General features: G+C 33.8%; 1 protein-coding gene across 4 annotated transcripts in view; it reads right to left on the bottom strand.

The window, feature by feature from the left end:
• PRR16 (proline rich 16) overlaps positions 1–18,147 on the bottom strand; it is a 368,540-nt gene that overhangs the window by 154,489 nt on the left and 195,904 nt on the right. For 3 of the 4 annotated variants that reach the window (XR_011964416.1, XR_011964415.1, XR_011964417.1), the window contains exon 2: positions 11,371–12,272. Coding sequence is in view for 1 of the 4 variants with exons in the window: in XM_072597145.1 (XP_072453246.1) it covers positions 11,514–12,272 (759 nt within the window). In the remaining 3 variants the exon portion in view is untranslated. Of the gene's footprint in view, positions 1–191; positions 12,273–18,147 lie in introns of those variants that run through there. The other variant, XM_072597145.1, reaches the window with a different exon arrangement.

Here is an 18,147-nt window from a genome sequence, read left to right as displayed (position 1 = left end):
TGTGTATGTTACTCTTACAATTATTCATATTTTGTTTAATTATTTTTTGATCTCTTATAATTTTGCTGCTTCACTTGGCCCAATTCTCATTTTCAAAGCATCATTTTCATCCTTAAGATTCTGGATCTTCTTTTCTAATTGGTTGGCTTTCCTTTTGTAACCTTCTTAGTTTTTGGTTTTTCTTAGATTACTCCTTTTTTTTTTTTTTTTTTAGCTTTTCCTGCATCTCTGTCATTTGATTTTTTTAAATTCCTTTTTAAGATCTTCTATGAATTCTTTTTGAGCAGATGATCATTTGACCTTACTCTTTGAGAGTTTCTTTACTCTCATATCCTCCACTGAAGATGAACCCCAGTCATTTCTACTCCCACAGTAGCTTTGTATATTTGAATTCTTTCTCCTTTGCATGTGCATTTTTTTGTGGTACTAGCTTAATTTTTCTAATCACCTGGAGCCCTGGGGTATGGGAGATGGTGCCTCTTGACCCAGATCTTCACTTATTCTTGTTAGCCTATAACCAAAGACCAAGCTTCAACCTCATAGCAGTGTCCATAGCCAGAGGCTTTCAGACCCACTGCTTCTGCTCTTATGGGGTGTGTGCTGGTTCCTTCTCTCCATGGCTACTCTTCGCAGCACAGCTAGGTCAGGTATTCCTTATGAGCAGAGGTTCCATCCATCTTCCCAGACTCATATATCCAACTCCCCTCACTTTGCAGGGGTAAAAGTTCTTGTGGATAGGGCCTCTCAAACCAGCTAACCCCAGGGCTTACAGCTTGTTGTTTAAGTGCCTTATAGTCTGTTGTTAAAATGAAACCTAGCCTAGATGTGTTTACTGTTCACAGTGGACAAATTTTAGGATTTTTCTTCAAATATTCTCAAATTGTTCCAGGAAGACCCCAGTGATTATTTATCTCTACTCACATTTTGTTCACCCTCAGGTACTATTTTAACTCTTTTGTGAGGAAAAATTTTCAGAGCTTGGAATTTTCTGACCTCCTCCACCATCTTCCCAGAATCTTCTCCTGATTTTAGATTTTAAAAAATCCATGTATTCATTTTTCTCCTCAAAAAGTTAGGACAATTTACTTTTCTTTTTCCAGCACAACTATCATCTATAACTATATACTTATCTACCCCCTCCCACACACATATGTATATGTATACATATATATGTATATAATAACAGGTTGAGTTTTTTAAAATCTATCTCTGAAAAAAAGACTTTAAAAAATATGATTGTGTTTCACATGGAGCTACCTGAATATGCCTTTAAACCCAAATAACTCTGGCCTTTATTGAATCCCCAATAATAATCCATAGCCTAAGCCTCTCTGACTCAAGTTGTTTAGATTTTGAATGAATGCAAATCTCAACTTTTTTATTCTGGCCAGAAACTTTGAGGACCTTTCCCTCTCAAATTGATGCTTTTTTGTGATGATAAACCGGTTCATCTTTTGTATCAGTTGTTACTTAGCCTTTAGTCATAAGATGGGTATTGCCTCAGACAAAGTGAGACTTGGGAATGAACTTGATTTAGAAAGCGCGATGTCACTCACTGCATTCCAGGTCTTTTCCAGTCATCTTGACTTTTGTCTTGCCACTGGACTTCTATTACTCTTAAAGAAAGAGTGTGGCTGACAAGGTTTCACAGCTCTGCCTCACTTAAATCCAATTAATATGCAAGTCAAGACACTAAGCTCATGATGTTATTGGTCCACTTTGAGAATGAAGGATGAGAAACAACAGAGACAAGGGGATTACACTAATTTGTCACCAAGATCAAACATGATGAACATGTGAGATTCATACCAGAAATGCGGCACTGGTTGAATATTAGGAAAACTATCTTCATAATTGACCATATCGATAAGAAAAACAATAAAACTCATATGATATTAATAGGTACAAAAGAAGCATTTGACAAAATACAAGACTCATTCTTATCAAAAGCAGAGGAATCAGTGGAGCCTTTCTAAAATGATATGCAATACTTGTCTATAACCAAGAGTAAACATGAACTACAATGGATATAAACTTAATGTGATGTTATAGACACAAATCATCAGCATTTCTATATACTATCAAAAAAACCTAGGGTCAGAATATAGAAAGAAAAAATACATTTAAAATAATGGCAGATGAAATGGATAATTTTAATTACATTAACTTAAAAAAAAGACTTTTGCAAAAATAAAACCAATTCCAATAAGATCAGAAGGAAGGCAGAAAGCTGGGAAACAATTTTTATAGCCAGTGTTTCTGATAAAGGCCTCCTTTCTAAATATAAAGAACTGAGTCAAATTAATAAGAATGTAAGTCATTTCACAAGTGATAAATGATCAAAGGATATGAATAGGCTGTTTTTGGATGAAGAAATCAGTGCTATCTATAGGCACATGAGGGAGTGCTCTAAATAGCTTTTGATTACAGAAATGTAAATTAAACAGCTCTGAGGTACCACATCATACCTATCAGATTGACTAATATGAAAAAAAGAAAAATGATGTATGTTAAGGAGAATGTGAGAAAATTGGGACACTAATGCATTGTTGTTGGAATTGTGAACTAATCCAACTATTCTGGAGAACAATTTGGAACTATTCCTAAAGAGCTATAAAACTGTGCATATCCTTTGATCCAGCAACACCAATAGTAGGTCTGTTTCTCAAAGATATCATATAAAGGGTGAAGGACCCACAGGTACAAACATATTCACAGCTGCTTTTTTTGAGGTGGCAAAAAATTGGAGAAGATGCCCATCAGCTGTGGCATGGCTGAACAAATTGTAGGAATATAATGGGATACTATTGCTCTATAAAAAATGATGAGCAGGTGGATTTCAGAAAAACATGAAAAGACTCACATGAACTGATGCTGTGTGAAGTGAGCAGAACCACAGGAACATTGTATACAGCAGCAGGAACATTGTGAAATGATTAACTGTGATAGACTTAGGATTTGTCATGAATATAATTATTCAAGAGTATTCTAAAAGGTTCATGATGGAAAATGCTAACTGCATTCAAAGAATGAATCTAAATGCAAATAAAATCATGCTATTTTCACTTTTTTTCTTTCTTGTGATTTTAACTTTTTGTTCTGATTCTGCTTTCACAACACTACTACAGTGGAAATGTTTCCACAAATGTACATGTATATCAGATTGTTTGCATTGTGGGGAGTGGAGGATGGAAGGGAGAGAGGGAGAAAAATTTGGAACTCAAAATATTACAGAAATGAATGTAGAAAGCTATCTTCACATATAATTGAAAAAAAAATACTACCAAGGAAAAAATAAAATAATGACAGACAGTATAAAATATTTGGTATGCTACTTGCTAATTTTGGGTTAAAGTTAGGGTATTGAATTTAGATGGACACAATTACAAAATGCTTTTTCACACAAATATAGTTCCAAACTATTGGAGAAATATTAATTGCTCATGGATAACCTAAGCCAATATAATAAAAATTACAATTTTAGGTAAATTTTTGCTACACCAATTCAATTACCAAGTAATTATTTTAAAGAGCCAGAAAAAATAGTAACAGTATTCTTCTGAAGGAACAAAAATTCAAAAATATCAAGAAAAGCAAATTTTAAAAAATGTGAAGGATGGCAGCCTAGCAGTTCCAGATTTCAAACTATGCTACAAACTGGTAATCATCAAAACCATCTGGTCCTGCTTGAGATACAGAGTGGTAGATCTTGCGCATAGATGAACTACACAAATATGCAATTATTAATGCCCATATTAATCTAGTGTTTGATAAACCAAAGATTCTAGTTTCTGGGGTACGTCAACATTTTTTTAAAAATGCTAGAAAGACTGGAAAAGTTTTGCACAAACTAGGCATACACCAAAATCTTATCCATATATCAAGATATGGTCAATACAAAAAGTAGACAAAGGGTTATATCATAAGTAAATTATGAGAGTAGGGAAAATGCACCTGTCAGATCTATGGTTAAGGGAAGAATTAATGACTTAGCAATTGATACAGAGGATAGTGGGAAGTAAAATAGAGAGTTTTGATTACATAAAACTTAAAAAAACTTTTACACAATCAAAATTAATGCAGTGAAAATTAGAAGGAAAACTGGAAACAGGATAAATGCATAGCAGCTTCCTTGATAAAAGCCTCATTTCTCAAATATATAAAGAACTGGGGCAAATTTATATAAATAACAGCCAATCCCTAATTAAAAATTGATTAAATATATGAACAGGAGATTGTCAAGAAAAAAAGCCATCAATAGTCACATAAAATTGCTAAATTACTACTAATCAAAGAAATTAAAGTTTCTGTGCCTATCAGATAGGCAAAGGTGTGATGGTTATCAAATTAGGATCTTTTACTGTTTTGAATATACTAAAATTGTCTCTGATTAAATAATGTGATTAAAGAAGATCTTCCACACCCAGGCCCATAGAAGGAAGCTTGATGAGGGGTGTTGTTTTGTAAAAGAGTCTCAAGTACCTTTTATTTTTTCTGCTGACGCACTGGGTCAGAGGGTTATGTCCTCTGGCTCTGAAAAGTGTATGAATACACTGAGGGTGAGATTTTACTTTGGGGCTTACTGACTAGAAGTGTTTATTTGACCAGAAGAGGACTCTGGGAAGCTGCTAAGGAGCCCCTTGGCTTTGAGAAACCCAGATGTTCCCTCTCTGGTAAAGATACGTGTATGTTAATGGTCAGACATTTGGAATGGAAGCATGTCTGTTGATTTTTGATTTCTCTGTATTTTCTTTAAAATTCAGGGTACTGACTGCCCTGAACTAGGTGAATGACATATGTGCTTGGTTAAAGTGATTGTTAACCTCCTCAAGTTGCCTTTCCTTTTATGAATATAGATCTAAGAAACTGTGGTAGCAGACTCCCTTGTGTACGTTGGGTTGCTTACTGTTACAACATGACAGAAAAGTAAAAAGACAGATGTTTGAGGAGATGTAGAAAAATTGGAATCTTAATTAGTGGAGCGAAGTGAACTACTTCAATAATTCTGTAGGAGAGTTTGGAACTATGTCCAAAGGGCTATAGAACTGTGCACATCTTTTGACCCAGAAATAACATTAGTGGGTCTTTATCCCAAGTGATGCAGAAGAAAAAGGAAAGGTGACTTATTTGTATAAATATATTTATATATATTTATAACAGCTCTTCTTGTGTTGTCAACCCATAAAAAAATCAATGTTATGCCCATCAACTGGGGAATGATTGAGCAAATTATAGTATATGATTGTGATGGAATATTACTGTTCTATGAGAGATGATAAGCAGGATGATTTCAGAAAAATCTGGGAAAACTTACACAAACTGTTACAAAGTGAAGTGGGGAGAACTTTCTACACAATAACAGCAATATCAACTGTGAAAGTCTTAGCTTCTCTCCAAGACAATCTCAAAGGAATCATGATGAAAAAAAGTGCCGAAAAACTCCAGGGAGAAAACTGATGAATTCTGTATACAGACTGAGTCGTTCTTTTTTAAAACTTTCTTTTTAAAATTTGTTTGTATTTTCTTTTATAACATGGTTAATGTTATAGTATCTTTTACATAAGTCCACATATATAATCAAAATCAAATTGCTTGCTTTCTCAAGCAGGGGTAATGGGTGAAAAGGAGGTAAAGATTTTGGAATTCAAAATAAAAAGAATTGTTAATTATTTTACATGTAATTCAGCAATATTTAATTCAATAAATAAAAAAGAAGTGGTTTTTCAATTGTAAGTCAGTATAAAAATTCAGTATACTCACAGATAACAGAAGATACTACTCTAAGCCATTAATTGACTATTGACAAACAAAAATGTAGACAAATACAAATAGCAGCTCTTTAATATAGTCTGTTTGTACTATTCTCCTTACATTATACCCCATTGAGACTTAATCACATTTTAAATAGAGGTTCATTTGCTCAGTATCTCCATGCCTGTCTTTAAGCTTCTCTTGCATCACAAAAAAGTCAGCATGATAAAGTCCAATTGCTTCCCATAAAATGACACAGTGAGTAATTGTGACGAAATCAAGCTGTTACAATGGTGCAGTTTTATGCCCTATACTGCTGTGTACAATATGTGAGAGTACTAGACTTGTCATCACTTTAAAATTGTGCAGTTTTTCAGGTGAGTAAAATATGTTCTCAAATGCTCAATCCTTGGACTTAATTACTCTATGTCATCCAATACACGCAAGACCAGAAAACATATAGTCATAGTGGCAGCTAGTAATTTTCAGATGAAGTGTTTCATATGACATCTTCTATTGAATGATGCTATATGGACTGGTTTTGAAAAGATTTTATATTAGAAAATTATTCCCTCATTTGGAAATCATCATTTTATCAGAGTATTTGACAGCTTAATCTGTGATATCTCTCAGTTTATATTATGTCAAAGTTTATTGAGGACATAATATTTGGGAGGGAGGATCAATGTGGACCTAAACTAGTTTACTCTAGAACATGGTGAGTGTTTTAATGTAAATAACTTTATGATAAATACTACACTCAAAAATGGTAAACAAAATTGAGGTTTATGATTGGATTGTAACTTTTCCAGTTCAATTACACAAAGAATTGTTTATGGAATCTTTCAAGAAAATATAATTAGAGCCTGCAGATAAAGTGTTTCACATAATTTAAAGGATATGCTTATAGGACTATCTGATCATTCAAAAGCGTATGTTTCCCCTAGATAAAAAACAGTAATTGAGCTATCCAAGTAAAGCCAAGCAGCACCATGACTTACTTTCACGATTTTATCAGGATATATTGGCATTAATAAAAGGATATATGATTATAATCCTAATAACTTAACTTAATGGAATTGATTCTTTGATTGAGAAAATTGAATAACTCCATATTCATTGTTGAGAATTAGGGCTAAATTAGAGAGAAAATGAAATAGATGCATGTAATCCTTCTTCCAAATACTATGAGAATTGAGGGGGAAAAAAGATACATATTTTCTTATTTTCATTTTTGGTGGTCTCGTTATTTGCTTACTCTAGGAATTATCAAAAAATTAAGAACTTCTATACCAGGGGTTGAGAACCTATGGCATTCTAGGTCCTTGGGTGTGGTCTTTTGACTGAGTCACAGTTTTACAGAATAATTCCTTTTATTAAAGAATTTATTTTGTGAAGTTTGGATTCAGTCAAATAGTCTCACTTGAAGATGTAGAGGGCCACATGTGGCCTCAAGGTCACAAGAAATTCCCCACCCTTGGTCCAAACCTTGTTATTTCCTCTTTTTATTAATAATCATTACATGAGAAGTATGTAGTAATTTTGTCATGTTTGTTACTTTTTTCCCTGCCCACCTTTACTCAAATTCTTATAGAAATAGTGACATCTTTAATGAAAATGAATCAACTTGGATTTAAACTCTAAAGATAAAATTGAATTCAAGATTTAAAAAAGTCTTTTCAAATATGTTCAGCAATAGTAGGTGTTATTGTAAAAGTTAAGCAATTGCATAAAATCTTTTGAGAATAATGTTTTCCCCAAAACACAGATGTTTGGTCTATGGAATACTGGATATTTAAATTAAGACAAAACTTCTGTCTTTTATTTAAAATAAATTGCTCTTGAGGTGAGTTTTTCTTCTCTGAGTACTCAACGAAGAGGGGAAAAGGTGATATTTTCTACCTTGTGTTTTATATAACATATTTTGAAATGTAAGTAATATTAGCTAACTATATAATGATATTTTGTGTTCTATATCACCATAATTACAGGCTTCAAGACAAATACCCATGTTTTGGAAGATTATATATTTTTAAATGAAAACATTAGGTTCAAATAGATGTTGGAGAATTATAATTTTGGCAAACAGAAATATTGGTACAATACAATTACAGAAATATATTAATAAAAAGTGAAGTACAAGTATTAGGCAAATAAATCCTAGATGGATTCCAAACACTAGTATAAATGATGTCATGGTAATGTAAATAAGTAGCATGCAATTTAAATAAAATAATATTAAGTACAGGATGGTAATACTAGATTTTTATCTTTTCTTTTTTTAAAAAACAAGTCAGCATTCTCACTGAGGAGTATTTATTAGATAATTATGTAAATGGAGGCCATGTAACACCTACCAAATATCTTGAAGAAATAAAAAAAAAGAATCATGAGATGAGAATTAGTTTACAGTAGGAAATGGATGCTTATATGGGAGCTACTATGCCTCAAAGAAAAGAGTTTGTGAGGGAGAGACTGAAGCAATATTAAATTAAGTTTGGGGACCCAGACAAGTTATATATTAAAAGAAATCATGGAGAGCGGGAAAGATTTCACAAAATTTAGAGGAGTAAATATCCTTACTTTCCAAAAATAATTTTTGAAAATGTAGATTTCAAAAACCATAGAGGTTGAAGTCAATCGATAGCAAAGATCTAGATTGTTAGCCTCAAAATGTAACTAGCCTGAGTTCAATAAGTGTAAATCATAAACTGAATTCATTGTTTTGGGAAGAGTAGATTTAGAGATACAAGACATAAAGTATATATGGATTTTGGCAAAGTAATTAATATTTATTTTGATACATATTTTTATGTAAGATGGAAAAATGTGGACAAAAAAGTAATATGATTAGGTAGCATCATAGCTACTTGAAACGACATACATAAGAGTGTTGATTAGTTCATCATTGCTAATTCAGATGATTTATCTATTCACCATAATAACATACAACCACAAGCTCAGATTATAAAATTTACTGTTCCCCCACATTTATTACCTCCACATCCAAGCAAAAAATAAATCATTAAACCAAGTTTCATTAGACATAAATTGTAATCTTAGTTCTGTCACGAATTAACTATCTAATTTAATTCAACAAACACTTATTAATCATCTATGTCTGCTAGGTGAGTTTGGAGACCTCAGTTAAGAAGGCTTTCATGAGATTTTATGGCTCTACCTTCTAGCTCTTCAAACATACTGGAGAGGCAACTGGAGGAATCTAGAAGTTTTTGAGCTTTATGACAAGATTTCAGGACATCAGCTTATCCTACAAGTAGAATGATATGATCATGAAGTCAAAACTAAACAGAGCCATTGATAGAAAAATGAAATTAACTGCAAAATTCACTTAGCCTCTTTGATCCTCAATTTCCTTCCCTAAATAAAATGAGGGAGTTGTACTAGATGAGTTCTGATGGTACTTTATAGCTTATAACATTCATTTAAACTCTATAGGCTATAAAGTTTTTGGTGGTTTATAATCAGTCAGTAAACAAACATTTATTGTTTACTATATTTTTTGTTCTAACGATGGGGGATGTAAAGGAGAGGAGAAAAAACTAAATAAAATTATTCTTTCTCTCAGAGGACTCACATGATAATCTTTAATTAAACTAATTAATTAATGGAAATAATTGAGTAATTCGTGGTAATATATTTGTACTTTAGAGATATATTTGCAGTAGATGGAAAGTAAAGGGAGAAGAAAGGTAATGGTTCTAAGAGTGGGGACAAGAAAAGGTCTGGTACTGAGGGTGGAATTTGACCTGAGTATTGAAGGATGCCTAGGAAGTTAAGATACAAGTGAAATGGGAGAACATTGCAAACAGTTAACACAAAGGCACAGAGTACAGAGATGAAGTGTTCTGCACAATAACCAGTGCAATGTTTCCGATCATAAAGTACAGAGAAGGGGTAAAGTAAAACAACTGGAAAGGTTGGAGGAAGGGACAGATTGTGAGTGAATAAAATGCCAAGCAAAGGACTTTTTATTTATCCTTGCAGATTTCTAAGGAACCAATGGGGCTTACTAAGGGAATATGAAGATATGATTGGACCTGTGTTTTAGGAAAAACACATTTGATTGGCATGGAAAGAAACCTGAGCATGAAAAACCACTTAAAAGTTTGTTTTTTTGTTTTTTTGCAAATAGCCCAAGTGTGATGTGATGAATTTGTGGCTACATGAAAGGACAGAAAAGTAGACAATATATTGAGTATGTGGGATGAGTATGGGTGTGGAGCACATATAATGAGTTCATCAGTGTGAAAGAAATGGCAAAAAAAAGAAACAAAAACAGAAGACACATGAAATTCTGAATTTGTTGACACATACCTTTTTTATCAGACTTTTTGGACTGAATTATTAATTCAAGTTTATACCTACCCAATCTTTGAACTGTTCCTTAAAACACCACCACCAGTAATCAAAAGCCAACAAAAAAAAAGTCCTTTGTTCACCTTAATCAATTTGATCTGGAATATGGTGCTAGCTTTTTTAAAGAAATGATTACAAGTAACTGTCTACTAAAATCATCATAATCTTAGAATGTTAGAATGGTATGAGATTTCTGAACACCTACTTCATGTCCTTCAATTCTTTACAGATAAAAGACAATTTTCAAAAATATATATATAAATTGTAATCTCTAAGGCAAAATTTCCAAATTATCCAACTTAGAATGCTTCAAACATTGAAATTAAAAAAAAAAAAAAGATATCCAATAGAAAAAGGTCTAATTTTGTGAATCTCCTGCAATTCTGAGACAATTAAGACATCAGCACCAATTTATACCTTACCTTTTATACTACAGATCTACTCAGGGATTCTGAGTCTCCTTATTGAGGAAGAAAAACTCCCATATATTTATTTCAGTGGTTCTCCAAAAAAAATCCAAAAACCTTAGTTTGTCTCAAGGGTCTGTTCGTTAAGCTGTACTCATCAATATGTATACTAATGAAAATATCTACTTCTGGCATAAACTGGGATTTTTCATAAAATGCAGATATTAGAAAGATCATACAGATACACCAGAAGAGGTAATGTGTTGTTTCATTGAAGCAATCCATGGATGGAAAAAAAAAATTTAAAACCACTATTTTATCTGAATCCTAATGATCATTTATTTGCTTCTTATATAACAATTACTAGTCACACCATCAAATTACCATTGAAGAAAATTTTAGGTTATGAAAATGTCAATATGTATTCATAATTTTTAGGTAACACGAAGGTACTACTTAGCTTCTGTATATGGTACTTGGAGACTGGTAATTAAGAATGATTGAATAGAAAGTCTAGAAACATTGCAAATGTGAACATTTAAAAAGCAATAAATATATTTTTCATTGGTAAAATTTCTTATTTTATTGCATTTTTTTTTTTACCGAAGTTAACATTATGACTAGCTCTCAGGGCAATGATTTATTATGCCTTAAACAAAAAACAACCAACCTTTCCTATGACAAATCAAAATAAAAATATAATAAAATCCAGATCACAATTTAAACCATCTGTAAATAAAAATGCACTCTGAAATCTGCATTATCACATGAGTTTTAATGTTAGAACCTTTTTATTAATATATGAGATGTAAACATTGTTTGCTACACTTACCAGGTGATTTTATGCCACTTCACTGAACACAGGCTGTAATATATTTGGGCTTCTTATTGCTTGAGTAGAAAGTGCTCATCATTATCTATTATTTTATGTTTATAATATAGAAAAAAATGAAAGCAGTTTTCAAGTGGCATACATCACACTGTTGTAGTGGTTGATTTCCTCAAGATGGTCTTCTGTGGTTTAGGTGCAGTGGATGGAGGCACAGTTGCAGGTCTGATAGGGGGAAAACTGTTACTGTGGCTTATTCCCAGCCCTCCATTTTCCAGAGGAAAAGGAGGGAGAGGGGGTGGTGGGGGTGGGAGAGGAGGACACTGGTGAGGAAGCTTTCCCGGCATGTGGAGGGATTCGCTGTGGATGTGAACCTCTCGATTTTTTATGTTATACCGGACATCACAGTCAGGACAATACCCATGGTATTGCACCTTTTCATTAAACCGTACCCTTTCCCGTGTTCCTGCTTGGGGACACCTGTCCTTCTGAGGTCTGTGGATCAGAGGCTGTATCTGGACCTTGTCCAAGTTACTACTTGGTATACAGCAGATGTTCCCATTTGGGATTTTATTTGATGATCCAGGTAAACCTCCATTTCGGAGAAGTGTGCCATTAGTTTTTAAAGGATTGATGGTTGGCACAGGCCTGTGAGGATCATCACACTTCACAGGTGTCAGTCGTGGAGGAGGAGGAGGAGGGTTAGGTTTTCTCAGGACTGTGAGAATAGCAGAAGGGTGGACTGGTGGCTTGATGAGTGGTGCACTGGACTGCACTTTGATCTTCTCTAAGCTGGAGGCGGTTGTGCTGCTGGAGCTGCTGTTCAGTGTATCAGTTTTAGAGCTGTCTGTCATCTCATCCTCCAGCTGTAGGTCAGAGGTCAGTGTGTCAATCTGATCAACCACCTGCATGGAAATCAGAAGGCAAAAAAATGAACAATAATCCAAAAGAAAAAAAAAATACAATTGGATCAATTTAGCCTTCCCATGCGCCATTCTCTGTATATCATATTGAACAAGTAATAAATTCGAGTTATTCATTGACTTATAAAATGACTGGTCCAATCACCAATAAAGCAACAAGCATTTATTATGTGGATATTATGTGGAAGACATTGTCCTAGTCACGAGGTCAAAGACAAAAATGAAACAGTTCTTGTCCTCAAAGAGCTTACAATTTTTTGCAAGATATGCTGTAAAATAAGTAACATCAGAATGTTCAAACAAATAATGTTTGACAATATGGCATTTCTTTTCTTGATCATGCAATTCAGAGAAGGAAAAGGAAAGATAGAAACTCATTGCTAGAGAGTTAGAAAGACTCCCTGCATGAAGTACTTTTGTAAGGACAGAGATCTAAATTCACTGTTTTCGTAAAAGGAAATAAGGTGCCCCAAAGTGAAACGACAGCTAAATGGCATTGAGAAGATAGTTTTCTTACATGATTCATTACTGGGTTGTCTAAAGCATAACATTATCAAGAACATGTAGGGGTAAATTAAACTACTTGTTTTTGATGCTGTTGTTTTTAATTAGAGTAGTAATAGTAGTAGTATTAAAATGAGTTTCAATTAAGGAGTGTAGTGGTTTGCTTGGCCAAATGCATTGAGACTAGCTATAAACCTAAAAAAGCAATGGGAGTAGTAGTAGTAGTGGTGGTGGTGGTGGTGGTGGTGGTGGTGGTGGTGGTGGTGGTGGTGGTGGTGGTGGTGGTGGTGATAGTGGTAGTAGTGGTAGTAGTTGTAGTAGTAGTTAGAAGAGGAAGTAAGAAGAAGAAAAGGAGGTTGTAATCAAGGTCCAACTCAAGCATTGAGAGTCTGAGTGAAAGAGGGACAGAAAAGCAAGGGAATACTAGCCTGGATAATGTAAAGCTACAGCTCTGTGTGCTATAATACTGTAAAGAAGAGCTGTGAAGGGTTTGGATATACCCTAAAATGGGCCATTTGGGCTCTAGAGATGCTAGTGATTGAATCAGGAGGTCAGTCAGTATAATGAAAACTCTTTTGTGAACATATATATGTCCTAATATCAATACATCAGAAACTTGTTACCTTTATAAACTAACAGATGATATATCTCCACACAACAAATATATCAAACTTGAAATATTTTTTGAAAAATAATATTGTTGAAAATTCAACAAATAATTCTGTAGCTGGAACAAAATTGCTGCTCACAGTTTCCCTTGATCCACAAAAATTTGATTTATTCTGATAGATTTTACCACTCCAAATTCTCATAAGTAAGCTACATTGAAGTGAAGAACTTCCAAAATGTAGGGACCTCTCAGAAGAAATCAAAACCACATAACAAAAGGGGTTGTTCTATATAATCCTTGTTCTCTTCCCTTCTAGTCTTTTTTCTAAACAAGTTTCAATAAGCCTACAGAAGATGAGCTTATATCCTGATATTTTATGTATTTACAAATAGCAGTTAAATATGATTATGAAGTAGTGTTTAGAACATTAAATACAAAGTAATAGTATGAAAATGGCAACTTCTCCCAGGACCAACTCTATCTAAACTCCATGGAAAAGATGAGATGGAGTTGAACAGAAACAAGGACAACAAAAATTATTATTCAAAATTGAATCAGTTTTTGAACATGTGAAAGAGGGCCCCATAAGAGACTAGGGTAATTACAGCCAGGGAGATCTATAGTGGGGACTTTATGTTCCTTTGGATGGCTACAGTAGCTGGGAAAGTCAAGCATACCAGAAGCAATGGATAATTGGGCTATAATATGTGACTGAATGGCTCAGCATGCCAGTCAATATAATGCATCTACAAAGTCAAAGAAGCAGGAAAGATGGCATAATGTTACTGGGTGGCTCTAGTGGGAACCAATATGGTGCTTGAGGACAACAGATCAAATGCTGCTACCTCATGTTGGAAAATCACAAGGCAAGAGAGACAGGAATGAATGAGAAATAACAATACATACCTGCTAGAAATAAATCAGTGTCTGCATCACTGACTGCAAAAGCAGACAAATGGAGCAAAAGAGCATTCATGAAATGAACTGGAAATGTGAATGTTTTCATTAAGTGTGAGAATTACAGAGATAACAAAATAAAATTAAAAACATCTTACCAGTAGTTACCAAAAAATTTTTGTTGTTTGTCAATAATAGTATCAACTCTGACTCAAAGAAAAGCATTCTGAAGAACAATGTAGAGTAACTGTAAGAATTACTTCCATCCCTAAACCAAAATGAGATGAAATAAGACTTGAAATGGAGAAATGAGTAAACAACGGAGATGTAAAGTTGAAACATATGAAGGCATTAAAAAAATATAATCTACAGCAAAACACGAAGGACAATATGGTAAAAAGCGAAAAACAATGCCAATGACTAATAAATTTGAGGCAAAAGAGCTTAATGAATACTCAGAAAGCAAGCAAAAGTCTTCAGAGGGACTTTTAGCCTGATGAGATTAATGTCAATTTCTTTTGTAGGCTTCCTGAAATTGGAAGAACAGAAAAAGACCAATATTTTAAAAAAATAAAAACGTATAAATTCTGCTATAATGAAAAAAATCATGGTGGAGGCAATATTAGAAAAAAATGTAAAAATCTTCTCAACATAAAATTCATATATTCTATAAAATAATGATAAGGACACCAAAAATAATGCTAAGGTCTCAAATAAGTTTGAAGAGGTGATTATACATACTATACATGAATTTCAAATAATTCGTTTTCAGTTTGATAGTACAAATACAACTAGCTGGTTTACTATACCAAAATACAACACAAAAAAATTGTTCATGAAAAATCATCATGAATAAATTAAATCTACCATAATATTTTGCAGAAAGTATAAAATATTTCAGCACTATATATATATATATATATACACATATATGTTGGATAACATATATGGTAAGAACCAGAGGGAATGTGAATTAATTAAAGAATATTCCTAAGGACAGGAATCATCCATCATCATAGTAGGAATAGTTTGATAAAGTTTTTAAAGACCTAAAGAAAGACGTTGAAGATTAAATCAGTGTCTAGAGTGGTGTGCAAATTACTTTTGAAAAGAAGTAAAATAACTAAACATGCTGACATAATTAACCTTACATCTTTGAAATCTTTAATTTTTTAAATATTTAATGTTCTCATTTTGCTAAAATTATTTTACATGATTTTCTATTCAGTTCACATGTTTTTAAAACATATTCTTAATTCATCATAATGCAACTATGCATATTACCATTGATGAGAGGTTCATTTTTTTCTGAATCTAGACTTGATTATAAACTGTACATTTTTATAGAAGTTTGAATCATATGAATTTCTAAGCCACTTATGCATGTATATCTTCATCTCTTGGGTAAATTTCTTAACCTTTTTTCATGTTTTTATACTGGAGAGACTTGTTTCAGTGTCCCTTTCCAATTTTGAGAGTTTCTATAATCTCAGAAAACTATATTTATAAGTACATAAATAGTTTATCAGAATTCATTATCTCGATAGAGACAAGACTTCTAGGCACATTGGAGATGAAAAGAAAAAAAACTTCCAAAATTTTTGAGGAGATGTATATTTTACAGTCTAGTGAAAATGCCCAAATCGTTGCTACTGTCAAGTAATTTGTACAGTCCAGTAGTTGATATAATAGAAATCTGGAATGTCTTCTCTCCCATTAGAAAAAAGTACAACAAAAATAACAGCAGCAATGAAATGTGTGGACTAGAATCCAGAAAACTAATTTATGTTAAAAATTCTGTTTATTGTTCAGCAGTTATTGAATGAAAGTCAAAAAGTTGAGTTGATGTAAGTAATCAAAGTAGCATAAAGAATAAATTAAAATTCAAAGTCATTACTACAAAAATTTGTTAAAAAGAAAGAATCCTCAAAGAAATTACATTTTTAATATTTATGGCGAGAAAATTCAACAAACAATAATGAATGAGATAGACCAATCATAAAACAGGAAGTTTCACTGTTCACAAAAAATGGTTAAAGAGTTACTTCAAGGAAGATGATTGAAACATCAAATCTGCACCTTACTGCATTCTAAACCTAGAATGTAAATCACTGTATAGATTTGCAGTACTGGCTTGGTAGTAATCTTTGACTTACTCATCAACTTACTTAAATGAATTGAAGCACTCTTGCTGCATTCTCAACATTTGATACATCCGTTCTCTGGGTATGGATGGCGGATCTGACCCCACTGGAAGACCCCTGCTCACCAAGGCTTCTTTGAAGCACTGAAAACTGGAGGATTCCTGCCTGCCTGCAAAAGTGGTTATTTTCCAAGCTGTAGTCTACTGGTTTCTCTGTCTGTGCCAAGGTACTTAGGGGTCCTGTTATTGATGAATGCCTGATTCTGACCCTGGGGCTCTGGATTTCCTCCTGGTTTGCTGAGGTGGAGCTCACTGGAGGCCTCAAATCCTGTACTGGTCCCTTTCCATCAGACTGAGAGGGACTTTTCTGTTAATCCCCCAAGCTTTCTGGGCTACAAGACTGCTGTGCCCCATTTTTTGGTTGGCTCAGCAGTTCTAGGGCTTCTCCTGGAGTGATATTTTCTGAGTTTTCAGGTGTCAGTAAAAGACAGTGGGAGTGCCTTACTTCTTATTCCACCATCTTAACTCCTGAAAGTTTCAGTTTACCTATTCATTCTTTCTAATTCCATTTTTCACTCACTGTGACCTCCAGCCCCTCTGTTCCTTAGGACTCCCTCAGACCATCTACCCTGCTCTGGCTTCGCTTCCTAAATCTGACCATGCAGGCTTACTCTCCTCTGCTCTAAAGTCCTCTGTCCTTTTCTCTTGTTATAACTTGTTAACTTGCCTCTCCAGGTCTCAACCTAGGAGCCCTGTGCTTCTGTTGGTGTGAGTTCTCCATAACTACCCTGCCCAAATCTATCATATTGCCACTTTCCAACTATCTTCTTGTCATGCCTCTGTTCGTGATACCATCCTACATCCCATTTTTCACCGCCAGCTCAGGAAATAGTAATAAATTGATACCATCATTTCTAGAAACAATATGTCAATCAATTGCCCCAAGGTTTTACTGACTTTCCTTTTTACTTCCTAATTCAAAACACTCATCACTGTCCTCTCTTTCCTTATGTGAGTTGTCGTTCTTCATCAGAATGTAAATTCTTTGAAGGCAAGTACTATCATATTTCTCTGTATTTGTAACTATCGCACTTAACAAAGCAATTTGATATTTAGTAAGTGCTTAATAAATATATTTTTCATTTATTCATACCTTTTCTCGTACGTTGTCACAACCCAAATCTGCATTATTTCCACCATCCTTTTCCTCCACTTCTGTTAATATGATACTGAAGATCACTGGCTTATTACACTACATATTCCTCATATGTAATCACAACTGCATCTTTACTCTGGCAAAGCCATCCTTTTACTATCTTGTGTGCCCAAAGTGGCTAATCTCCTACACCAACCACTTACCTTACCCTTTCAAGGGAAGATTTCTCTCTATATTTTCCTGAAATAAAAGAGGACATTTGTTAGGAACTCTCACCTCTCCTCTATTCTACAAAAAATCAGAAATCTAAAAATAGAGGAATAACAGAGGCCCCCAACCCAACCTCCTAATTTTTCAGATAAGGAAGTCAAAGCACAGAAAACAAATGAATTGTTGAAGGTCACAGATGTATTATATGAAAACTGAGACATGAACCCATTCCTCTCACTACAGAGTCAACACTCATTCACTGTGTCCTCGTCCTATAAACCTTGATTATTATAAGCTACTATTATCTCCTCTATGAAAGACCAAGCTTTACTGAGGA

This window comes from Notamacropus eugenii, chromosome 3, assembly GCF_028372415.1.
Source record: "Notamacropus eugenii isolate mMacEug1 chromosome 3, mMacEug1.pri_v2, whole genome shotgun sequence".
In the NCBI taxonomy this organism is placed as follows: Eukaryota; Metazoa; Chordata; class Mammalia; order Diprotodontia; family Macropodidae; genus Notamacropus; species Notamacropus eugenii.
Note: the sequence above shows the minus strand (reverse complement) of the source record. Positions and strands in the feature narration are given on the sequence as shown.